The 24,289-nt window shown below is 47.6% G+C and overlaps 10 protein-coding genes across 11 annotated transcripts; 4 read left to right on the forward strand and 6 right to left on the reverse strand.

The window, feature by feature from the left end:
• Positions 1 to 330: 330 nt before the first annotated feature.
• DFL_000247 (uncharacterized protein) lies at positions 331 to 2,016 on the reverse strand (the record flags this gene model as incomplete). Its single annotated transcript, XM_067631261.1, has 5 exons — positions 331 to 1,038; positions 1,102 to 1,209; positions 1,275 to 1,574; positions 1,634 to 1,726; positions 1,807 to 2,016. The coding sequence occupies 5 exons, from the start codon at positions 2,014 to 2,016 to the stop codon at positions 331 to 333; spliced, it is 1,419 nt and encodes a 472-aa protein (XP_067494774.1).
• Positions 2,017 to 2,704: 688 nt separating this feature from the next.
• On the forward strand, positions 2,705 to 3,958 carry DFL_000248 (uncharacterized protein; the record flags this gene model as incomplete). Its single annotated transcript, XM_067631272.1, has 3 exons — positions 2,705 to 2,975; positions 3,076 to 3,306; positions 3,375 to 3,958. 3 exons carry the CDS (start codon positions 2,705 to 2,707, stop codon positions 3,956 to 3,958), a joined length of 1,086 nt encoding a protein of 361 aa, XP_067494775.1.
• Positions 3,959 to 4,623: 665 nt separating this feature from the next.
• DFL_000249 (uncharacterized protein) lies at positions 4,624 to 5,191 on the reverse strand (the record flags this gene model as incomplete). Of its 2 annotated transcripts, none has more annotated exons than XM_067631284.1 (3): positions 4,624 to 4,821; positions 4,917 to 5,059; positions 5,119 to 5,191. In XM_067631284.1, the coding sequence occupies 3 exons, from the start codon at positions 5,189 to 5,191 to the stop codon at positions 4,624 to 4,626; spliced, it is 414 nt and encodes a 137-aa protein (XP_067494777.1). The 2 variants fall into 2 exon arrangements, with proteins under 2 accessions (XP_067494777.1, XP_067494776.1); XM_067631283.1 differs by having other exon boundaries at positions 4,917 to 5,062.
• A 763-nt stretch (positions 5,192 to 5,954) lies between these two features.
• Positions 5,955 to 6,503, reverse strand: DFL_000250 (uncharacterized protein; the record flags this gene model as incomplete). Its single annotated transcript, XM_067631296.1, has 3 exons — positions 5,955 to 5,988; positions 6,187 to 6,289; positions 6,437 to 6,503. 3 exons carry the CDS (start codon positions 6,501 to 6,503, stop codon positions 5,955 to 5,957), a joined length of 204 nt encoding a protein of 67 aa, XP_067494778.1.
• Positions 6,504 to 8,473: 1,970 nt separating this feature from the next.
• DFL_000251 (uncharacterized protein) lies at positions 8,474 to 9,695 on the forward strand (the record flags this gene model as incomplete). The annotated part of the gene is made up of 5 exons (XM_067631307.1): positions 8,474 to 8,732; positions 8,820 to 9,120; positions 9,184 to 9,293; positions 9,360 to 9,445; positions 9,513 to 9,695. 5 exons carry the CDS (start codon positions 8,474 to 8,476, stop codon positions 9,693 to 9,695), a joined length of 939 nt encoding a protein of 312 aa, XP_067494779.1.
• A 4,197-nt stretch (positions 9,696 to 13,892) lies between these two features.
• Positions 13,893 to 15,840, reverse strand: DFL_000252 (uncharacterized protein; the record flags this gene model as incomplete). The annotated part of the gene is made up of 2 exons (XM_067631318.1): positions 13,893 to 14,201; positions 14,311 to 15,840. The coding sequence occupies 2 exons, from the start codon at positions 15,838 to 15,840 to the stop codon at positions 13,893 to 13,895; spliced, it is 1,839 nt and encodes a 612-aa protein (XP_067494780.1).
• Positions 15,841 to 18,548: 2,708 nt separating this feature from the next.
• On the forward strand, positions 18,549 to 19,337 carry DFL_000253 (uncharacterized protein; the record flags this gene model as incomplete). The annotated part of the gene is made up of 1 exon (XM_067631329.1): positions 18,549 to 19,337. One exon carries the CDS (start codon positions 18,549 to 18,551, stop codon positions 19,335 to 19,337), a length of 789 nt encoding a protein of 262 aa, XP_067494781.1.
• A 105-nt stretch (positions 19,338 to 19,442) lies between these two features.
• DFL_000254 (uncharacterized protein) lies at positions 19,443 to 20,450 on the reverse strand (the record flags this gene model as incomplete). The annotated part of the gene is made up of 1 exon (XM_067631340.1): positions 19,443 to 20,450. The coding sequence occupies one exon, from the start codon at positions 20,448 to 20,450 to the stop codon at positions 19,443 to 19,445; it is 1,008 nt and encodes a 335-aa protein (XP_067494782.1).
• Positions 20,451 to 20,778: 328 nt separating this feature from the next.
• DFL_000255 (uncharacterized protein) lies at positions 20,779 to 21,129 on the reverse strand (the record flags this gene model as incomplete). The annotated part of the gene is made up of 2 exons (XM_067631353.1): positions 20,779 to 20,845; positions 20,909 to 21,129. The coding sequence occupies 2 exons, from the start codon at positions 21,127 to 21,129 to the stop codon at positions 20,779 to 20,781; spliced, it is 288 nt and encodes a 95-aa protein (XP_067494783.1).
• A 1,237-nt stretch (positions 21,130 to 22,366) lies between these two features.
• DFL_000256 (uncharacterized protein) lies at positions 22,367 to 24,102 on the forward strand (the record flags this gene model as incomplete). Its single annotated transcript, XM_067631364.1, has 4 exons — positions 22,367 to 22,397; positions 22,493 to 22,846; positions 22,913 to 23,336; positions 23,400 to 24,102. 4 exons carry the CDS (start codon positions 22,367 to 22,369, stop codon positions 24,100 to 24,102), a joined length of 1,512 nt encoding a protein of 503 aa, XP_067494784.1.
• Between the last annotated feature and the right edge of the window lie 187 nt (positions 24,103 to 24,289).

Consider the following 24,289-nt stretch of genomic DNA (forward strand, 5'->3'; position numbering starts at 1 on the left):
TTGATTTTCTTTCTTTCCGTTAAAGAAAAGCGGCATCTCTCTTTTCATTTCTTACGACTTATCCGTGGCGAGGTGCGAGTGTAATTTAGCAATTAATTAATTATCATGTTCCTCTTTAATGATTAGACGCATACGATGCGATACGAAAGAGGGGTGGTACAAGTTCCCCACTGGAAGAAAGAGGCGACCGAAGGGAAGGGGAAGGGTAAAGAAAATCAGCCGGCGGGCTTCTTTAAAGGAAACTCAAAAGCTCCGAACGCTATAGAGGAGTAGGTGGATTTCCAAGATTTCAGCAGGGGTGTCGGCGAGGAAACTACGATGCCCGTGCAGCTAGGGCAACATCACAAGGCTTTCTTCATTTTCCCAGAACGGTTGTGAGGAACGGGGTCTCGTGGTGAGAGCTCGTAGGGTATTTCGGATCGGGCTGGAAGATGGGACGGGTGTGAGGGGTGCTTCGAGGTCGGCAGAGCGGTCGTATCCTTCGTCATCCTTGTTAGCGAGCGGAGAGGTACGGTATTGTTGTGACGGGGCGGTGGTACAGGTGTCTTCGAGCAGTGTGAAACCGAAATCCGAGCATTCGGATGCCATGTCATAGTCATTCCGGGCGCCGGAAGATTGGCCTCGTTGGGAGATGGAGTTGCGAGCCGGAGTAGGTGAGTCGGGGGTCATGTCGTCACCGGTATCCTGGCGAATCGCCCTCGTTTCCTCTAATAAGTCTTCGAAATCGGAGTAGTTGTCTTCTTCTTCTTCGAATAGATCCTCAAAGTCGCTTCGTTCGGCCTCTTCTAACATTCCCTCGTCATCACTGTCGTCTTGTGAAAGCATATTGCGAGTTCCGTCGAAGAGGTCTTGGAACTTCTCTAGGGGTCGGGCCAACAGCTCGTTCTCAGCAAAGCTACCGCTTCTGTAGTGTGTCTTTCTTCCAAGACGGGTCCCCTGTAGTGCTTTGAGGACCTGGTGGTAGACTTGGCTGCTTAGTGCCTTCTGCAGGTCGATTGCTCGTTCGGCGATCGGGCCGGCATGTTCAATTTTGTCTTTCTATCAATGGATAAACATCATGTCGGTATCGGTGCATTGTTAGATGTGGATGGTATCACTTACGATTTGTTTGATTCTGCTCTTGAACAAAGTGTAGTCGTCACACTGCGATGCGTATCTCGCCAGGGTAGAGGTGATAGTTTCGACCGACGCCATCGAGCTCCGTATTTGCTACATTACCGGTTAATACATATCCGATGGAAAGTTTTCGATGAATACGGGGAATAGGAACATACCTGAGACGACCCGGGTACGAACAATCCACCGGTCAGGCTCAACGATCCCGCCTTGTTGTTCAGGAACAAATTGACACACTCGTCGAAGAGCGGCTGGATGTGATCGAGCTGAAGTCCGGCAGATTTCGGACGGGTGGCGGACGGGATGAAATCGAAGACCCACCGGATGGATCGAACTGACGAAGTAGGGAGGTGCAGGGCTGGTGAGAGGGTTGTGTGATGGGGAGAGGTGAAGGTAATATATATAATGTCGTGGGAGGGGATCTCAAGAGATGCGGAGAGCCCCAAGCGCTGCCAGAGCTGTAATCAAATACATCAGCGTAGATCTATCTAGGCAAAGCAGAGACTGACGGCCATACCTGGGATTTGGAGAGAACCCGGCCCAGAGATTCGGAAACATGGCTCCATTCTTCTGGGAACGTGTCCTGCTTCCACAATAGCTTTATATCCAACTTTGGGCAAGTTAGCACCTATATAAATCAAACATGGTATTGCGATTGGAACAAAGAAAGGAATGAAATATACCACTTACGAGGATATTCCGAGAGCCTTCCACGGCAAGTTTCCGCCAGAGCGTCTTGCCCTTGTCCGACGATGGTGATAGCCAGGCCGTGTGCGGGATCTTGATCAAAACGGTAGCTTTGAAATTGAGATGCAGTTTTTTTTGGGCATCCCTGAGCCGGATCGAGTCTGTTATCTGGTGAAGCACGCAGCTCTGGTCCTTCCTGATGAGTTCTGCCATGGCCGGAAGCCACGTCGGGGCGATATTGCAATTGAGGATGGCATATCAATATCGATTTCGATACCAACTGATTTTCATGAATTCACAGCTGCAGGCTTCACAACGCCTTCGAATGTGTTGAGGTGGTAGTCTCCAACGTACCGTCACAGGCTAGTCTGTTCAGGATTATATAATCTTCACATTCAGAACGATGACGATTTAAAACTATGCTTCAAGATCTACCTGAATCACCCAAGTACCCTTGGATGAACGAATAAGATTTGGCGGGTTGGTTAGCAGCCAATGTAGGTACACTTTTAGGCAAGCAGGAAGGTACTTTCCCGAATTAACCAGTCCGAGACTGGATAATCTCAGGCTCTGACCACATATCAACTACAACAACAACTCGCTCCATCATCTGTTCGTTCGTTCATCCTCGAATCAATCAACAAAGCCCTCGCCGAACGGCCCTCAACCCAACCTGTCCCATCCCATCCTGTCCTGCCGAGGCTCTCCCTTTCCACCGGATTGTCTTCAACGACCAACTCCCTCCCTCTCAATTCAATTCAATTCCACCCTCCGACTAGCCATTACCATCCGTCGATACGTCCTCATCCTCCCGAACCTCCTTTTCCCTCTCCCGAGCGAAAAAAAAAAAAACACAAGGGTTCTATCCCTTCACCACCACAGAGGGAAAAAAAAAAACACCATGTCGGCAAAATCCACAGGTGCGGACGCATCGTCCTCTGGAACGGCCAGAAACCGCGAACATCAACAAGGGAAACAAGATCGCGAGTACACATCTAGTCAAAAGGCCGCCGTCGACCGAGTGCGAAAATGCAAGCCGACAGCTTACTACGAGATTCTCAACATCAAGGTGGAAGCCGAGGATGGCGAGATCAGGAAGGCGTACAAGAAGCTCGCTTTGGTCATGCACCCTGACAAGAATGGTGCTCCCGGTGCAGACGAGGCCTTCAAATGTATGTCTTTGTCTTCTTATGTGACCCTTGCGATACGGCGCCTTTTTTTTTTTTTTTGTTCAAAGTGTTTCGTTTACCTAACCTCACTCGCGTGCCACAGTAATCGCAAAAGCATTCCAAGTCCTATCCGACCCGCAGAAAAGAGCAATTTTCGACAAGACGGGCGGCGACCCCGAATCTAGAAACTTCGGAGGGTCTTCGGCTGGCGGTGGTGGTGGCGGTGGTCCGTTCGCTGGGTTCCAGGCCAGACCCGGACGGCAGCAGTTTACGGATGAGATATCGCCGGAAGAGCTATTTAACATGTTCTTCGGCGGTGGAGGGGGCCCATTCGGTACGCTCGTTTCAACGATAAGGCTACACATTCCCCGAACGATCGATTCTAACTATTATATCACATAGGTGGGGGAGGAACGTTCTTCGACCTTGGCGGCGGCGGTCCGGGTATCAGAATACACCACTTCGGGGGACCAAACCCTCGGAGACGGCCTAATGCGAACGCCGAAGCCGGTCCCGACGTCGACAATTCGATAGGATCTACGCTTATCCGCTTGCTGCCTTTAATTCTGATATTCGCCTTTTCTCTAATATCCTCAATCCTCTCCGGCTTCGGCGGAACCACGGGCGGCGGAACAGGAGCGAGTCAGTACCCCGGCCCCCATTTCAAATGGGCACCCGATGCTCCGTACACGCAGAAACGCTACACGCCGACGTACAAGGCGCCGTTTTATGTCAACCCCAGCGAACTCGACAAGATACCGGCGGAAAAGCTAACTTACACGTTGAAGAGAATGGATAATTATGCGGAGACGGTGTACATTAAGGGGTTGAGGATCAGGTGCGATAAAGAATACGAGAGGAGGGCAACAAAGATCCAGGAGAGCCAAGGGTGGTTCCTTGTCGACCAGAAGAAGCTCGAAGAGGCGATGGCGGAGCCGATGAGGAGTTGTCAGAAGCTGACAAGTTACGGTCTGGCACACAGGTAGTTGTTTTTGTTCGAACGAGCTAGGGTGTATTGCGGAGGAGTTGATGTAAATTTTTTTTTTTTGGAAGGTCAACATTTTGGTAGATTCGAAAGAAAAAAAGAAAAGAACAGAGACAGAGACACCAAAAGTCGATCTTTTACAAATCCCCAACAAAAAGAAGCATTACCCACGATTTTATTTTTTTCCGTTACTTTTCTTTTTGAGCCGTCAAGCATGTCTTTTATTATCGCAGAGGGATGGGGTTTTTACGTGTGTGGCTTCCATTTTTTATAACGAACTTCGGATCATGATTGTCTTTTTTACCTTTCGCCCATCCTCACTATATCGCTTGCTATATCTTCCGCTTCCCCCGAAAACATGGCCGGTATTATTATTATTTTTATTTTTTTTCCCCATACGCAGCGGACCATGTATGTGTATATTCTTTCCCCTCCTTCATCGCTCACAGCGCCTTGTTTCCGAATAACGTTTACGTCAGTGTATTACGAGGCTGTCTGATATCGTCCTTTCCGGTTTAGTTTCCAAATGAATCAAATCTGATAACAATATGAAAGAAAACCCCTGCGAGTAGATCCGAAAACCTCAAAATAAGTACAAGAAGGAACAAACTCCGATACCCCGCAATATCATATTACCACGTTGGGATGTCCCGAAGAAAAGAAGATTCAAGACGGCGGTGGGATTCCCGCATGCGCATCCCTGGCGGATCGCCTCATCGGTCTTGGGAGCATCGGCGACGGTGGAGCCCTTCTCCCCATCGACGACGGAGCATTCTTTCGTCGTGCCGCTCTTCTCGCTTTCTCTTCTCGAGCCAATTTTTTTTCCTTCAGAGCTTCTTTTTTGAGACGTGAAATGTGGTCGCCCTGCGCCGTTTCAAAAAAAAAAAAAAAATTGTTAGAAATTATTTACGGAGGAGTTTGCCGACGAGGCAACAGGATGGATTGAGGAAAAGTCTTACAAATCTTGTTAATGTGAGAAACTGTGGATCGCAGTCGGCTTCCGTGGGGTCGTAGCAGACGTCCCCGCAGAGTATCCGGTCTCCTTTGCAGATTGCGTTTCCGGTATGAGGATTTGTGGATGGTGACGATAGGGGGGATTGGTCTTCTAGCGACGGTTAGATGGGTGGGTTTGGAGATAGGGTATAATGCACTCCGACTTACGTTTGGATGGCAGAGCTACGGTGAACACGGAGAGGTAGAGGACGGTGAGGAGGAGTTTTAGGAGTGGAAACATGGTCGCAGGGCTTTGTATTTTTCCGCTCGGATTGAGAAACCAGGTGGTTTTGTAGATATCGCAACCCGAAGGTTCGAGATGTTGTTTGCGTATATATTCACGACGGTATATGAGGTCGAGTCGCCGCTAAAAAGAAAGTTGGGGCGGCGAAAGGAATATATAGGACGACCCCAAAGGATATCGTGTGCTTCCTACTCCGAATCCAAATTTAGGATACTTTCCCAGGTTTCGGATCGGCGTAGAATTGTTGGTCGCATGCATCCAATTTCGTCGAGTGGTGTTGTAGATGTTGCAAGTGGCTGTGTAGCGGTCGAAACTAATTAAAGAACATCTGGCAAAGTAAAATGAAACGGTTTTCGAGAGAGGCAAAGCACTCGAGCATTCACAGCTGGGAAAGCATCCAAGGTTTATATAAAAAGTATTCAACCCTGTTCGATTTTTTAAACTATAAAGTTTTTGTCTTTTAAATTCCGAAACAGAGCGAGCGCGTAGTCCATTCTCCACCGGCTATACTTTAATTGACATCGAAGGGAAAAAAGAGGCAATCCGTAGCTGTGCCACGTATATTTAATCTATCTGAGGTTAACTCGAAAGGAACCATGGTCAGGTGTGCATGGTACCCGGAGCAGACCATATAAAGTTGGGAAGGTCTCCACGAAAGATCTGTTACCCCCGTGGGAGTAGATTAGCATTGAACAGGCAGATGGGGAACCCTGTTATTCCTTTCGATGTTGGAATGTCGTTTTGGAGCAACGATCTGCTGTCAGGTCGGGTAGACGGGCCTTGGGCTAAGAAGACTTGAAACGTGCTTGTCAGGACGGGGCTTGCGAGGGAGATAAGGCATATCGCATGATGAGTGAGTATGTATGCATCTTCTTGCTTGATATTGAAGCCGAAACCAGCTTCCGAGTCTTTTTGGAATGTGGGTGCTGGAGGGTGGACAAGCTTTTGCCAAGACCATCGAGGACGGGTATTGAGCAAGCGGGCTTACGTACTCCTTTCTCCACCTTTCGTATGCTTGATTGGCGACGGTATGTAGTTTGCCGTGCATGCGAAGTTTGAACGTTTGGGATACTATATAGGATGCGGGAAGCAGTGCTACTCCGTATGTATTACCAAGGACTGAATTACAGCTAGACTGCGGCCGGGCCGCGTTCTCGCCCGATGCCCGATAGCTAGAAAGACACACTAACCGACGGGGTTCGAGGTCTTGGATTGTTAAGCTTGGATTGGCCAATGGCTTACCATGGTCGGGTCTAACGGGACCGGCACTATAGTTATATGCCCGACTGGGCCTGATGTCATTAATCATCAAGTCCGGATCCGATCGTCGTTGAATAGCACTACAGTCATTAGGGATAGCGCCATTGCCACTCGATTGGGCACACAAGAGGAGCTGGGTATACGTTAACCTACGTAATCGTTGCTACCAGGTCGCAGTTGAAAACGGAGATGTGTCTTGCGGCCGAATCGACAGAACCTCAGGGTCCAAGTTGCCTCGAATGGAATTCCGTCTTCTTCCGATGCTCTTCAGGGCACAGCCATTCGGTAATCTTTTCCATTTGCACCTCGCATGATATCAAGCTCCATTCAGGCCTGCCCCGAACCAACTTTTGCGAGAGAGAAAAATTATCTGGAAATTGCAGAATGCAAAAAAATTTTAAAAGCGAAAACTAAAAAGACAAACCGAAAGCCAATGCGGAGCAAAGGAAAGCGAAGCAAAGCAGGTTTAAGCAACAGTTAGGCACCGCCCGAGCAAGCTAGAAAATTTTCGCGAAAATCTAGAAGTCTTGGTCGTCCTAGTTTCCGTTATATAAGGCAAATTCACCCACGCAGTTTCCCCCCTCTCTCCTGCCTTCGAGGCTCTAAAGCTAACCGGCGGCAGTGGAATCGGGACCTGGGGATATTTTTGACGGCGGTTTAACAGCATTCCTTTTTGTGGAGCAATTTTGCAAGAGAAGGGGCTGCCAGATGACCCGAATGGAGCAGCAATAACCCCCCACTCTTCTGATCAACGAACAACGGCAGACCCGGCTTTCTCACTTGCCCTTTCCAACTGCATCTCAACCTCCTGTAGCTGCTGCAAACGCAACGTGCCCTGTCATCTGATTTCAATTGCAAAAGTCAACTTGCAAAACTTCCAATCATACTTCTGTCACTTTTTTTGATTCTTTCTTGTCGGTACGGGAAACAAGTCAGCACGGACCTTGATTGATACTTCATTCAACCCCTCCCCGGTCTCCTTCAGCCATACCCCATACTTTTACTTTTCCCATCTGCATCTCATCTTACCAGAATTGCAAGAAGCTGCAGGATGTAATAATACATCCTGTTCTAAAACATTCATACATACATACATTACATACACACAGTGCAAACATTTTGTGGGCAGCCGCAGTACGGCGCCTTCATACCAAAGTAACAGATCGATCCATTCCACCTCCGACTGGACCTCCGACGAGACCCGTGCTATAATCGTTTGTCATGAATGTTGGACTGACCGCTAGTCGGTACCTCCCACGCTACTCCTGAAGCCGTTAGCAGGCTAGCCCACGTTAGTTCTGAACAGGCAAGGGAGTTTTGGGGTAACACCACCGGACGAAAAAAAAGAAAACGCTGAAAGAGGACCTGTTCTCTCTTGCCCTGTCCCCTCCCCTCCCCTCTCCTTTCTTTCTTTGCTTATTGTTCGTTAATTTACACGACGACGACTCTTAAGGTTCTCAGCATCGAGGCTGCTTTTTTCTCACCCACACACGTGTTTGATCGGATCTGAAAATTAGTCGGACGACCACCTTCCTTCCACTCGCCTCGATTCTTGACCTATTAATCACCCCCCATCCCCACTCCCATCGACCTCTTCTTCTTCTTCCTCTTCCTCTTCGTCCTACCGAACCATGTGCCTTGCAGCAATCAATCCACTTCATCAGTCCTACCAACGAATGATCACGTTCGCGTGTTAATTCTCAAGTCGAAAGTCTTTATTGGTAGTCGTCATTACACATCTCATCCAAACTCGTTCTTCTTATTTTATTTTTCTTCCAACATATCTATCAACTGGCTGCTATCGTAGACATATCTCCCTAGGACCTCTCCGTTTCTCCTTTTTTTTTTTTTTTTGTTTCATAAAGGAAATTCCCGATCTCTTTAGCCGTTTCATTATATTACGTTACCTGGTTCCGGAAGCTCTCAACTCCCTGGCACGCCCCGTTAACGAGCTGAACTGGCCTTCCGTCGCCTCGGTTTCAAATCAATCTCCAGTTCGCTACCATTTCTGGCCACGCGATGATTGCCATCTCAACACCTCGACGAGAAGACTCCTTCCAAACCAGTTTGGTTGCTCTTCCCGATGTCAACGTCCACGATCTAACATCTCCCATTCCATTGTCGGCATTCGGTCCTCCTTCGTCCTTCACACCAAGATCTTTCTCCAGCGGTCGTAGTAATAAGAGGGCGAGGTTGAACAGATCTGTGAGCTTGGAACGAGAATCGTCCTTTTCGATGTATAACATGAAATTTCTTGGAGGAGTGGAGGAGTTGGAGGGTATGCGGAGCTCTTCTCATCCCAAAAGTGCCGAGGCCGCACGAAGCTTTGGGGACATACGAGCTCAGCAGACTAACCCGGCAACAGAGGTTACCGTTCCGGAGGACTCCGGTGACGATACCACTGCTAGCGGTGCGAGCCTTCTATCGAGAACCAACACGACCTCTACCGGCAGTCTGTGTTTCCAAATCCCTGAAGAGTCAAACGCTCTATCGCCTCACGCGGCATCTACAACCTTGTCTACCTATACGCTAAGCTCCAAAAGCATCCTGGAAGAGTACGATGTCCCTAAGAATTTCTCCATGGTCTGGCCGGGTGTCTATCGAAGCTCTTTCCCCGCTGAGGCCAACTTTTCTTATCTCAAAATGCTCAAGCTGAAAACCGTTCTGTACGTCACCCGGTTCGGTATAGGTAGCTCTGTAAAAAACCACAGCTGATGTGAAACATTTAGGACCTTGATCCCCGAGAAGTACCCTCAAGCGAACGTTGAGTTCATGCAGCAGAACGGTATCCAGCACATTCAAATTGGAATTCGAGCCAACAAGGAGCCGTTTGTTGAAGGTGGGTCACGTAGCCAATGCATCCTGGGTCGGCTATATGCGAACATGCAGCTGATACCATTTGTAGTTCCTCTCGATAAGATCACCAAGGCCGTGAGTATCATCTTGGACAAACGAAACCATCCGATCTTGATCCACTGCAACAAGGGAAAGGTAAGCATGTATCCGATGATGACGCCTTAACCGCGCCAGCTGACCGAATCCCCCCTCTCTCGTATAGCATCGAACCGGCTGTATCGTCGGCTGCCTTCGCAAGATTCAAAAATGGACCCTATGCAACGTCTTCGACGAGTACCGACGCTTCTCTCACCCAAAAGAACGAGTCCTAGACGAACAGGTTATCGAGCTTTGGGAGGATTCCCAGTTACTTGCCATGGCGAAAGAAAACGGATGGGTTAGATGATGAAGCAAGGAAATCCGGAATGCGTGGGGTAGCCACCACCCACGCACTTTTGCGACATCCCTTTCGACTTTTCCAAGGGTGATTGGGAATCTTAAACCGACCGACTCTGGAGCCGTGACTTAGATAACACACGGGATATAAATTAAAGAGCGATAGTGCCACCTAGCCTGCTTACAGATCCCGGCTGTTATCTTACCAAGTCTTCGGATCTTCCGAACTTTACCAAGCACGTTTCGTTCTTGGGACTTTCTTAGCATTAGTAGCTGTTTCCTTTTGTTTTACATATCTTCTTTTCTTTTCCCTCTGCTTTTTAGTTCCGCTGGATAGTGCATCCGGGAGGCCGTTGCTTTTGCTTTTCACTGCGTTTTGACTTTCCGAGCTGTTTCGAGATATGGGATTTGCTGCATTACATGGATAGGGGATTACACTGAACCAATGGGGAGGCTTAAGGATCTATTTTTTGCATAAGCAACATGAATATATAACTACTACCGATGAAGCCATAAGGGGGAGTTGTCGTTACCGAGCTGGTTTAGGCTCGCCTTTTTCTTCTTCACTATTGACTAATAAAGGCCAAGCAGACATATATGCCTTCAATCAGTGTTTGTTTGCGAAATCAAAATGCATGGGATGGCGTTGAAGTTGGGTCGTGTGCTTTCTTTTCTAGAGGATGGATACCTGGTTGCGTTATTTGTTGAACGAATGTGGATTGTAATATCGCTAGACTGGTCGCTTCTTTCTTTCGAATGTTTCTTCTTTTCTTTTTCACTTCTTACCTTCTGGGTTTAATTTTCACTTACGCCATGATATCATATCATCGTTCGATTCAATTTAATCAGCAGTTGGTCACAAGGATCAATGCTGTTCGTACACTCCACTATCTTCTTTACGGATCCGTGGTGTGGTTTTTTTTTTTTCCAAGTGCGTGTTCGTTAATTGGCTAGATGGCTTTCACCGGCGCTTTCTGGACAAGAATGCAAGCCGTGCTGTTTCCTTTCCTTGGGTGCACGAAGTGGGGATCATCTCTGCTGCACGCCCGAATGGAGGGGGTTTCCTTGTTCGAATTTGGAGTGTGGGGTTGATAATACAGATACGATGCAGCATGAAAGTACAGCTCGTTAGGGATGTATCGGTTTTAGTTCCGACGAATGAGAGTTTGAGATTTGGTGAGCATGCGACAAGATACCCGCTTCAGACTTTAATTCTCTATCGAAGCCGAAGGGTGCCTTGGCTTCGACCGTTTCTTTCGGCAGCGGGGCTTTGTTATTTGCTCTGGTATCTTAATATTACAGCTACCGCGAGTACTAGGCTGCATGCTTCATGCGGTTGTGTCTTTTTTGATCAAAGATGCATGTTAGCTGCATGTTCAAAGGGTTTTTTACTTCTCAGTGTACACTTTACGTACGGATGAAAGCTAAGGTGTGTAAGTTGAGGCTGGGTGGTTTCGTTTTTAGGTGTGTGTGACCTTGGCAGTTTGGTAGGGATCTGACCGACCTCAGGTCTTCACGAAAGTGTCAAATCGACCAGCTTGTGCTCCCAACGATGAGTTTCCAGAACAATTATTGTCACTTGGTATGCTATTTTGGCGGGATATCCTCTCGGAAGAATCATGAATTTCGGTCATTCCTTAGAGTCTGTGTCATATTTTTGGGTCGTCGGAAAAGGGAAGCTGGTAGTGGGTGAGGAAGGTTCACACATCTCTGGCTCGAGCGTCATGCTTTTCCAGATGACACGAGTAGCATGTGGGATTATGAGATCCTTGAAGCTAGCTAGCTAGCTTGGGCCCTATCAACAGGAACAAAGAAGAACACCGCTTACGATCCAAACCCATTCGTCGAAAAGAAAAGGACACCAAAGTACAAGGTCTTGAGGATATATCCTGCATGGTACACGGGAATGCTAGGGGGAGCATCAGCAGCACAATTTTGATCACGCTGGCGCCAAGGTATGTTAAACACCCAAGATCATGCATTGACGCCTCCAGGTAACTCTGTGGATAATGGTGCCGAAGATTGCTTTGGTTTCGGGTGGTGCTCACACGAGCAAGTTTCCTATATGCAATATAATACTCGCTTGTCATATTTCACTCGAGAAAGGCTTCCGTTTCCCTCTGATCCCTGGTCCAGAAGTGATAGCGATATCGGAGGCGAAGCAAAAGCAGCGAGCAGGAGATTTCAGCTTGATATGACGAATACCTTCTTGTCGGATCAGGAGTTCCGCTTTTCTGCTGGTTGAGCATGATGGCGATACGAGGGGAGGGGGGCATGAAACGATGATGCATGACGAAGTTAAGACGAAGCAGCGGTGGTATGCTTCATCCGAGCTTATACCACCACTCGAATGTCTGAAACCCACATCTGAAATTCGGTGCCTAGCGTCAAAGTTTTCCCTCTCCCTCTCCTTCCTCGTCTGCTTATTCTCTCGAAAATGGTACACCGTATGCAGCGAAGGGGGAAGAAACGGGAAAGAACAGAGTGCCGAAGCTCCCTGGGCTTGTGGGTATTGCCGCTTCTACAAAAGGTATCCATCCCGCCCTTGGAGGGTAACTTATGATGACCCCCAACCTTTCATTGTTTTTTCTCTCCATGTCTCTCCTTCTCGAGGTTAGGTCCTTGGGAAACGCTCGAACTTTTTTTTTTTTTTGCTTTCTTTCGTTCTTCCCAATTCTATGGGTATTGGATTTCCCACAAACGGATAGCCCCATGAAAACTATCACTAATACCCCGTCGCATTTTCCCGCCCTCGCACCCGTCGATAAAGCAGTAGCCCATACTTGAACAGGTTTAAACGGAAGGGTGTGAATTCTTTTTCACAACCTATCCTTCTTTTTTCTTCTTCCTGTTAATGCACGCCGCCCCGCCTTTTTTTACGGAAAGCACAGTGCGAGCTAAACTGCGTGTGCTCTATTTCCGTTTTGGAGATGTGGAGCCACCGCCTGCCGAAGATGCCTGGGTAGGCCCTATGCAGATCTCTGAAGATTCATGGCGTGTCGATTGTCGATCACCCTCGATGGTTTACTCGGTGATCGTTGGTTAGTTCGAGGGAGCATCTACGATCCCGAATTCAAACTTCGAGGCGGCCCTCTCGCATTCCTATAGATTGGAAACGACCCAGGTTTGATACATCTGAGGCTTAATGTAATAGAAAGAAAGAGATACAAAACACCTCCTTTCCGAGAAGAAAAAAAGATTAGACTTCAAATGCCGGCGCTCGATTTAAAACCAGAGCGAAGTGTTACAAAAAAACCATGGGGGTGGATTTCATAAAAAGAGGACCAGAGAATGCAACTGCGCCACCACGTGCACCGTATCCTCGACTCTGACTCGTTGTTCTGTTGCATTTTTCTCCCCTACACCGCCACACATAAAATTCCCTTTGAGGTTAACGGACGAAAACTTATTAGGCCACCGCCGCAAGGCCAGCCCGCATGCTCATGCACACGACTGTTATCCACAAATGATCCGTTCGGGTTCGAGTGAAACCCTCTTTTGCTTTTCTTTTTTGCTATTCGAATTCGGACCGAATTGCTGTTATGGAGTTTCCTCAACTAAAAGCTCCAACTAAGGATTTACGTAAAGAATGCGTGGGTATTATATTATATTTTACCACCTGGAGGATGAGTTTGGGGCTATACTTCGGTAAGCGGAGGGTATGCAAGAGGTATGCAACTTTTTTTTTTTCTTCCGTCTTATATCTGTTTGACTTTGGAAGCTTTGTGGGATGATATGGTATGATATAGTATACAAAAGATATGAGTATGCAGCTTTATTAATAATATACAGAGGATTGATATAAATAAACCAAATGAAACGAAAAGAATGACAAAAGCCAATTAACGATGCAAGATGCAAGGGTATTCAAATGCAGGTATGTAAATGACGGCCGGAGTCGGAAACAAGAAAACTCGTTAAAGAAAGAATATTCGTACATTAGTAATGAAACGCTAAGAAGATGCAAGTAAAATCATTAAAGTTTTAAGTAGTGAATGTAAGAGAGGAAGCCCCCCGCACTGGGTATCTTGATGCTTTTTTGTGGATACTTGAGTATGTATTAGGTTTTTTTTTGGTGTGCTGTGACCTCTTAGGTGTCATGAGATCGGTAGGTGAGCGTAAATGTTGTGCAAGGGAGTTTATATTTGGCATATCATCTCCGTCTCCCAGAAGACTACACCATCCCCCCCCAGATGCTTTTTTTATATCACCTAACAACGCTGGCGGTCCCCCACATGAGGTTGAAGTTCTTAACAGCCATCTGCTGATTCGCCTCAACAACCTTTCCGAGGTCACCGAGGTTGAGGCGTTCGCTCATGTCCGCCATGGAACGGTACACCAACTCGGCCAGCACATAGCGGGCGTGCGGGTCGGTGTACTTGAGGTGCAGAACTTCGGCAGTGGATTCGGGGCCCGTGAAGGATTCCGGCTGGCCTTTGAAGTAGAAGAGGACGATGTTCTCGTAGTCACAGAGAGCACCGGCTCGGCAGCCGAGGTTTTTGGCAGTAGTTGCTACCTGTTCAAGTTATGTATTAGCAATTGGTAATGAGATGGGATGGAAGTATTTTTTTCAAAGAAAAAAAATATATGCTTATATATAAATGGAAGGAGGTAGATGGGCTTACCTGTCTGGTTGCGATGAAATAAGAGCTCGCGAGGCGATTTTCCAATCCTTGTGCGACGGATTCTGCCCTTCCTTCTTCCCACATCTTTCCACCGGCTTCGGTCAAAACTCCAGGAGAAACGAAGTCCATGAAGAAGACGACTTCCTTCTTCGCAACACCAACAGAGCCTTGAGCTGGAGGGTACAAAGTGAATTGCTTGGTGAAGTGCAACATGGAAGGATCGAGATCTCGGTTTTCAGCAATACCATCAACGCTGGTGCTAGTGGTAGTAACGAGTCTAGAAGCGTTTCCCTTGTTATAGTCGCCGTTATACCTCGACGAATCGATAGCCTGGAGCCAAGCACAGGTAGCGGTGTGAACGGGCTTGAGCCAGAAGTCATCCGCCAAAGCTGCAACATCTTCTTCACTACGGATCAAACGACCGAGAGTCTGGATTGGAAAAGGGGTGATCCGACGACCGTTCCATGTTAGGAGTTTTCCGAAGGTTTCTTCGGATGGACGAGTCCACGATTGCTTTCGCATGAGTGGGTATGCGCTACCAACAATGGAGTCTTGGTCTGGATGTTGGAATTCGGAGACGGCAGCCTCGCTACGGTCGATTGTTGGGATGTGGCGGGTGATATCTTCCGGACCGGTGATGGTGAGGTAGTCCGTGAGGTTCATTGGTTTAAGAACGGTCAAGACTTCATCACGGTCTGCGGCTCTAGAGTCCAAGTTACGTGGGATGAACTTGTTCGCGGGTTCGTTTGGCAAGTTTTGCATCTGCAACTCCGGGAGTTGGTAGAGCTTTGTGGAGCCCTTGCTGATGCTGTTCATACGTTGCACTGGAAGTTGGGATGGGAAGCTGGCAGGTGGGGATGGTCTGTCTGCTTGAATAGAATATCTACGGGCAGCCGGAGACTGCTCACGAGGAGACGATCTCGCCTGCTGCTGGACCTGGGACAAAGATGGAAGAGCAGGTGCAGCTTGCATTGACTGCTGTCCGTAATGGATACCCTGTGGGGCCTGCTGGGCTGGGAAGCTATTGCTATACATATGCGGCTGCCCCGGAACATAAGAATGTCTTCGGGCATGTTGCTGCTGCGCATGCATCTGTTGCTGTTGCTGTTGAGAAAATGGAACCACATAGACATCCTGAACGCCTGGAGATGTCAAGCTATTGCTGCAGACCATGCTATATTGTCCCTGTTGCTGAGCCTGTGCCTGGGCCTGAGTTGGATGTTGGGAAGGCATGACAGGGGGTACATTGGTATCAATGCTTGGACGATGGGTCGGTTGAGCTGGTGGGGGGGTGCTGTTTGGAGTCGGAATTCCGCCGTTGCCACCGCTGCCAGGTCGTTGCATGTATGTCTGCCCTGGGCTGCCAGATGGCACGGTGTAGGACGTTGGCTGGGAGAATTGCTGCTTAAGAACAGGGTTTGAGGCGATATAGGCGGAAGCATCGAACTGTTGGAGCTGGGGTGGGATTTGGTGGACCGGACGGGATTCTTGCCTGATGGCGCTGGACTTGACTCTGTCGAACAAACCCATTTCGATGATATATTATAATGTAACTGACTGACTGAAAAGTATGTCGAGTTCTATGATATGATATACGACCGCGGGCAACGTAATCTATGGACGTCTCCTGATATATATATATAAATGTGGGGAAATGGCAATCAATCTTCCAGAGACTGGCGGTAAGATATAGGAAAGACCGTGCTTGCTCAAACAGGAATTCTAATCAACCGATTTGAAAATAAAAGAGAGAAAATTAAAAAGCGGTAAATTTTTTATCGTCTAGATCGAAGTTGATGGGTATTGCGGTGTATTAAATAATAGACTATATATAACGACCAACCGGTGGAAGCTAATATAATGGAATCTGGATCGAATATCGGAATCGGCACAGCGAGTGTGAATTCGGACTGCGAGCTGAAATGAAATGGTAAAAAAAAAAAAGGTATGCGCTAAAGATGCAACAAACCAACAAGAAGATAACAGAAATGTATTAAAGCAAACGATATATATCAGCGGGGCGATGAGGAGAAGGGAGAAGAAAAATCTGGGAACGGACCCAACAGTTGGGGTAGTGGTATATAAGCAAAAGTTCATTCAAGCCCAAGCTTTTGTTTTTCCTTCTTTGTCGCCTCAGCGCTTGATTAGCTGTTAATGTTGATGTGGGGGAATAACGGACTAGAACTAACTAAACTAACCAAACTAACTGGAACTCGAAGGTTGGAATTTCGCAGGCGGCGGATGTAAAAATAGCAATCCCGATAACTTTACTGGATATTCTGTTATTCTGTACCTCATTTTTCTCTCGGCCCTGGTTCAATGGTTGGGGAGACTTCGCGAAGCTAGAAGGACAGGTCGAAGGGCAATTTAATTTGCGGTGGCGTTATATGCAAGTCGAAGGAACGAGATCTCTGGGCGCTACGGGAGATGTCCTTTGGTCTGGGGCCAGCTGGGGAGCTTGTAGCTCAATGTCCGACCCAGCCAATCAGCGACGCGAAACTAACAAGGGAGGGGTCTTCGCGCCCGACAGCGGTGTGATTGGTGCAGGGCTGGTCGATGGACCCAGTCTGTACCCATTTTTGGGCCGGCGCTTACAAAAAGTACAACAGAACCAGAAACACTAAACCCGAATGTATACAGCAGAGGCAAAGATAACACCGAATACAACCCAAACGCCAGAAAACGCTGTATCTTTAGGCATATGTATGTATAACCTGGTGATCACGACAGGCAAATTTAAACTTCTAGCAATGCTGATCACATTGACGTGTGGCATCTTCCGGGGCATAACCAGCTTGACGTTTTTTTTTTTTTTGTGTATTTTCCAACACAAGTAACGTACGTAACCCTGGTTGCATTGTGGCATTATTGTTGTTCCGCCGGGTCTTTCGCCAGGATTCTTTTTCTTGAAGGGGACGTGATATGGTAATGTACTTCTGATAGGACCGCATATGGTGATGTACATACTTGCAGACGGGCCGGGCGGTTTGGATCACAGACCACCTGGGCCGTACTTAAATTTAGAGAGGTTAATATTCAATTCAAGAACAACAAATTCAATCCGTCCTGCGAGTCGAAATCCGAGAAGGATATGCACCGCGAAACGAAGGAGCGTTGCACCGCGCCAACTTCTTCTGCACGTTTCTCTCGAAAAGAGACGGACGGGAGGCTGGAGAATGTCCTCACTGAGGAATAAATGTGGTTCTTTTGGTGTATTCTTTTGGCGTAAAAGATCCTTTCGAATGCAGCCCTTCTCTCCATCGAATTGGGTTCAGAGATATAGCCGCTGTGGATATCCGTACACTAAAGGGTCAGAGACATATGTACCTACATAGACACTTTTTGCTTAGGTACTTACTTGCCTATCTTGATACCTACCTAGATCTTCTTTCCCAGAAGCACCCTGCTTTGGGAATAAAATTGTTGAACCTACCCCGCTTCTACGGAGACAAGTAGAGCTCACCAGAAACCAACGGTGCCGTCGGTGCCATCATGCTATACGTGGGTGAAACGCCAACCTCCTCGCACTTCACCGTACCCATGCATGCATATGTACATAGTGTATATGCGTCTCGTCAGTGTTGGGGTCTGCCTTTGCGGTTCAGTAGAACTGAAGTTAATCGTTGCGATTGGTAGCCTGTAGGTTTGATATTGCATACTGAATATTCGTTCTTATGCTTTTCACATACCTGGGATGTAAGTGCATCCCATCTTTGAACTCGACGGTATGGTGTCCGAAAGCGTGGGATCCTTTGATTTGAACGGCTAAAGAGGCTCAACCTTGCAGAAACCAGCGGCCTCGACATTATTGGTAGCGGGTCCGGGTTTACGTGCTTACCTGCCTTGCAGACCTTTTTACAATGCATGAATGTGGCTCAGGTTTTCTAGAAGAGAGGGGTTGACAATTGTACCTTGTCCAAGTTGTGCACTTTTCGATCGAATCGAGCGGTTCTTATTATTACATCCCCGTGTACTGCAGTTGATGCTGCCGGGAAGGAATATGTGATTCCGAAGGTGCTCCGAGTGGACCGCAAGCCTTCCTCGTGCATGGCGGTCACGGGACCAACTAGACTTCAAAAGAATCAAAGCCGACAACGCAAAAACCGCCTCAAAATGCCACACTTGGCTCACCAAAGTCAACACTTTTGCTAGTTTGGCTTGTAAGACCACGCTTGGCCTGTCCTCCCTCTTACCGCCCACCACTCTAGTTCTCCTCGAGGCCCCCAGATATCACAACCATGTCGACAATCCTCCCCTTCCCTGGCCACCTTGCCACACAATTCGAACCTTACCTCCCCTTTACAACCACCGATGGCTTCCCCAGCCTAACCCTCACCTTCGCCACCTCTCTCGACTCCGCCCTCTCCCTCGGCCCGGGTATCCAAACCCAACTCTCCGGCCCTCTCACAAAGGCAATGACACACTATATTCGTACCTTTCACTCTGCGATTTTAGTCGGAGCCTCCACGGCTATATCCGACGATCCAGGTCTCAACAGCCGTATTGAAGGTGCAAAACGTCAACCAATTCCTATAGTCTTAGATCCAAACGCCCGATGGGAGATAACTGAATCTAGCAGAGTTATCCAAACTGCAAAGCAAGGAAAGGGGCGGGCACCGTTCATATTAGTTAGCTCTAACCGATGGGATGATGATATTGTGGTAGAAAGGAAGAAAATGCTGCAGAAATATGGTGGGGGGTATATCGGTATTGCCGTGGATGATTCCGGACGGTTTAAGTGGGAAACTATATTATCAAAGCTAAAGGAAGAGTTGGGAATTGAAAGTATAATGGTTGAAGGTGGTGGGAATGTGATTAATTCCATTTTGGAGGACGAAGAGAATAGAAGGTTTGTGCATAATGTGATCGTCACCATCGCCCCGACATGGCTGGGTAAGGGTGGTGTCGTTGTATCGCCGGAGAGAAAGTCTAACGTTAAAGGGGAGTATACGCCGCCGAGGTTAAAAGAAGTGAAGTGGATACCTATGGATGAGGATGTTGTGCTCTGTGGGAAATTATATACTTAACTTGAGTATGTACGTTACGGATTTGTATTATATGTATGGGGATCACGTATACAAACCACGATCCGAATTGGATATCTACACGGAAGCTCCTAGGGAAATGGGTGTCTACATTTTGTCAGCTTGCTCCAGAATCTCCATTGCCTGCCTCTCAATTTCCCTCTGCTCCCTCTCTTCCCTCTCGGCTTCCGTATCCACTCTCGCCTCTTCAGCTACTTCGTTGCCAGTCGTAGTAGCAACAGTCTTGACCTTCCCTGCCTTCCCCTCCCTCCTCTTCCTCCTAATCTCCGCTCGTATCTTCCTTAGATCCGGGGGCACTTCGATCCCCAATTGGTCCCTCATCTCCTGCACATCCTTTTCTAAAACCTCCTCCCAATAAACATTCAACAAACTCTCCGCCTTCCAACCGTTCCTTATCGCCCACGGGAAATAAACGCCAAGAAGTCTATCCCTCTCATCCTTCTTCACTGTCAACGTACTGAACGCCGAAAGCCCGGTCATCGGAAGCCCAGTATTTGCATATTCAAATACTTTCAATGCAATCTCCCCTTCTCTAACAATAGGCAAGCCTGTAATTGCATGATAAAAATCGTGACACTCTCTATACCTCTGCATGACATACGCACACTCCGCATCATCAATATACCGAACCTCGGATCTGGTATCGGGACTGACACCTTCCCGATCCAACCAAGATACATAAGTAGCACCGATAGTATTCGCCGGTAAAGATCTCAGGTAAGGTAACGAAAGACTTTGCGATGTAATCCTCGGTCTATCGCGGAGGATTCTTCGGCCTGTAGGGTGTTTTAACATAGCATCTCGTAGACGATATATAAAATATGGTTGTGCAGTTGTTTCACCAAGCAAAGCAATTAGATCTCCGCGGCGGGGGTCGATGAAAGACATTATGGCAGATCCAGCCGCGAGGAAGAGCCGTTCGGGGAGTTTGAGCGGTACATGGCCGGGGTAGTTTGGTGGGGGGCGGTGGAGGACGGAGAACTGGCGGTAATTGGCGATGGAGGGAAGGTATAATTGACGGGAGAATTGGGGGGTCCGTGAGCGGAGGCAGCGGGTGCAGGTATGTGCGAGGGAGGTCGAAGTTGGGGTCACCATGTTTGACGGCCTTGCGCGCGAAGAATCGTGAGCGAAGTTGGCTGGAGAGGTTGAGAGTTTACAACGTGGTCAACGCAAAGATCTCGTGGGATGGGATATTAGTTAAAAGTCACGCCACCCGCGCTGAAAGATATCAGAACGGAACAAACCATGGCTTCAGAACCACAATACAATACAGGATTAAAAGCTATAGAAATCACCAAATTACAGTCTTGATATGGAACTTCAATAACAACGAAAAGAAGGAAGAAGTAGCAATAATGAAGAAACTAAAAATACTACTCTATCCCCTCCAGAACACCTCTTGCCTTCGCAAACCCAAACTCTGTCATTGTCTCCCCCACAGCTTATCCATAGTATCCCTTCCCTCTTGGGTATACAAAAAGGGTGGGGACCTAATATATAAACACCTACGTTAGCAATCAGTACATAAATCCTATAAAGATTGAAAAACTTACGGTCTAATTTCCCAATAACACCCATGCGCCTCCTTCACCACAGTCGCATCTACAATTGTAGTTCCTGCATCCTTAACCTCCCTAGCGACTAGTGTCTGAAATAACTTCAACCCTATTGCCAACCCCCCTTTGACATCTCTATTAAACTCCGTTCCCTTCAGAAACCCCGGTTCGATGAGGTTTAGAACCACATCCTCCGCCTTAATATACTCCAAATCCATCAGCTTCCAAAGGAATAAATGTCCAAGTAACTTTGAATTTCCATATGTTGCTTTTCCAAACTTTTTAGGGTCGCCTAGGGCGGTTAGGATTTATGGTCTGGTAGAGCAGCAATATTGGCTAAAGCTGAACCAATAATTGTCAACCGCCCCGCCGATCCGGGGGGGATTTATTCTTGAGCGAGAGAAGAAGTAATAAAAAGGTGGAAAGGTAGTTTATCTGCACTGTCTCCTCATGTCTTGTGGTTTCGTTAGGCCCAAACCCAGCCTACTGACGCCAGCACCCAAACCACAATATCAAGGCTCTCTAAATTCTTCTCCACCTTACTAACAAACTTTTGTATAGAATCACAAGACCCCATATTAACCACCCATACCTCAACTCTAGCCTTCGGAAATAAGGTCCTCAGAGCCTTGCCGTGGCTTCCTCGCCTCGCTCTATAGATCTTACTGCCATTATCAGACGTGACAGACCGAGTGCGAGAAATTGCTGTGAGGGTTCAAAACCTAGATCGGTGTTTGATCCCGTGACTATAGCCACTTTACCATCTAAGCTTATGTCCTTTGGAAAAGGCGGAGGCTTCGTGTGAAGTGAGGGGGGGAAGATCACGGGATGCCATGACGCAGCACGTTAGTTTGGGAGGTTTGTTGGGCGGGTTGCGGAAATTTGAATTTAAAGGTATATGAGAATAAGAGTGAATCGTGTCAGCAAAGTGCATAGAAATGGAAAAAAGCTAAGAGATAACGGAGCATTGGCAGAAGCATCGCCATTTATACACGTAATCACAGTCAGCAAAGCAGACGACGGCATTAACTTGGTCGACGGAGATTGGAGCCTGTGGTATAATCATCCAAGTTCCGCAGCCATTTCTTACTTTTTGAGTTGTGTGGTAGATTTGGGACTATTCCCAAACGGGGAAACAATATCATGGTCTTGGCGTGGCTGATCCCTAACCTGCTGGCTGACACCCCTGTCGCCATAGAGGTTCCGCAAAGAGCTGTGCGCCGCTTTGGGAATACAATATTAAAGCCTCGCAGTCTCCCCGGAGCTTAGGGGTTGCAATTACTGCTTCCTCTTCAAATTCCTCCTCCCATCGTTCTTTCTGTTTTGTAATCAGCGGCCTGTAAAGTATCTTCCGACGACCCTGTTTGTGGGCTTGCATTTGCATTTGCATACCCGTAGTTCTTTCTATTCTATCGTATCCAGCGGTTTGGAACTTGCTTGTATTACGTACTAAAAATGCCGGTACCCGCTCGTCAAAAGAAGCCTGGTAAGCTAGCTTCGTTGGGAATACAATATAATTCCACCCTCTAGAATTCAATATAATTCTGAATTCTGATGATTCATATGAAAAAAATCGTTTAGTCGAAATCCACTTCATTGTCTCCACAGATACGGCAAAAACAGACGCCGACACTCGAAAGTTCATTCGCAGCCATGTCATGCTCGGAAAAAACCTGGGTCGTCCGAGGCCTGACAGAAGGAAGAAAAAGGCCCCGCAGGACCCAAAACAGCAATCTGAGGATATAGACAGCTCAAAAAATAATGAAGAGGAAGAATTAGCCAAATTGGATGAACCGGATACTTGGCTACCCCTCCGCGGCTCTATCGTGTCGTACCGAGGGCGTCCTAGTTTACCCGCCAGAATAGGCAGTGATTTCACAACCTTGGAGTTTGCTGCGCCTGTCACTCCAAATATAATCTGTGAAATTATAACATGTACAAATACCCCCCCCCAAAGTCCCTGGAATCCCTCAAAGGATACTGACTAATATATTATAACAGTCGCAAAATCTTCCAAAAAGATACTCTTTCCGCTAGAGCCCGTTATAGAATTCAACCACAAAGACCGACAATGGTGGGACGCATTAACAGTCGACCCGGCGTACCTCAACACCACTGCATTTATGGCCTATGCTTACGTTGACCTCATGAAGGGACGCCGATACGGCCCTATGCTTCCGGAAGCTGCATTTTACTTCGTGCAATCGGTACGCCAGCTCCGAGAACGATTGTTAACACCTGATACGGGACTTCTTTTCTCGGATTCAACTTTATTTTTGGTGCTATCGCTAGCATTATATGCGCATATGACGGGTGACGGGGCGACGGCGAGAAATCATATGAAGGGTCTTCGTAAGATTGTGGTTATGCGTGGCGGCATCCGTTCCTTTCGGCATAATGAAAAACTCCTCATGGAGATCCTGAGGTATATATGACTTCCCTATCAACGTTTTCTACAACAAAGCATTCTAAAAAGAATATTCCGTAGATGCGACTTGGGAATCGCCCTCCAGTGCGGTACTACACCAGTCTTCTTCCTCGACCAGCCCTTCCTCGAGCCCCTCTTCCCGTATCCAGACCACACACCCTACTTTACCACCTCAAAGGTTGCCCACCCTGTCTCCGAAAAATTCCTGGAAAACATTACGCCGGCTTTAGCAGAAGCCTGGACATTTCTGAAAGGATTCTCCTACCTAATGAACTCAGCCGCAGAATCCGACCGTCGACTTCCACAATCAACACTGATGAACGCAATGACGTCGACAATGTACCGCCTCATCTCCATGTCCTTCAAACAAAATTCAATAGACGAAGCAATCCGTCTCGGCCTCCTTTCATTTTCATCCTACATATTCCTCCGTTGGCAAAGCATAACACTGGAATACATCCACCTCCCTACAGTCTACAAATCCTCATTAGTAAATCTAAATCTATCCCAGGAATTCCCGCCGGAAATTATGTTGTGGTTATTGATGGTAGGGGCGATTTCGATGTTTGGAGAGGAGGATAATGTATGGTTGAAGCCGTGGTTGAAGGTTAACTTTGAACTTTGTGGGGTTGGCGGGTGGGGGGATTTGAAGGGGGTGTTGAAGGGGTTGATGTGGGTGGAGATCGTCCTTGATAAGGCAGGGGAACAGGTGTATGAGGGGTGTGTAGGAGAAGAGGAGGCCCGAGTCACCGCCGTTGTCTAGTAGTATCTGTCACATCTATATGGCATTTGGGTATTAATCTCCACTGTTAGAGTACTGCAGTATTCACAATCTCGAAATCTTTCCAGAGCAATCCAAGAGTCCCCTCGCTCAATCAATTGCCGAATATCCCCGCTACATACACATTATAATTGGTGAGATGTTTGATTATATGAAACTGGCCGCAGTC

Source organism: Arthrobotrys flagrans, assembly GCF_004000055.1.
Source record: "Arthrobotrys flagrans strain CBS H-5679 chromosome Unknown unitig_15, whole genome shotgun sequence".
Classification (NCBI taxonomy): domain Eukaryota; kingdom Fungi; phylum Ascomycota; class Orbiliomycetes; order Orbiliales; family Orbiliaceae; genus Arthrobotrys; species Arthrobotrys flagrans.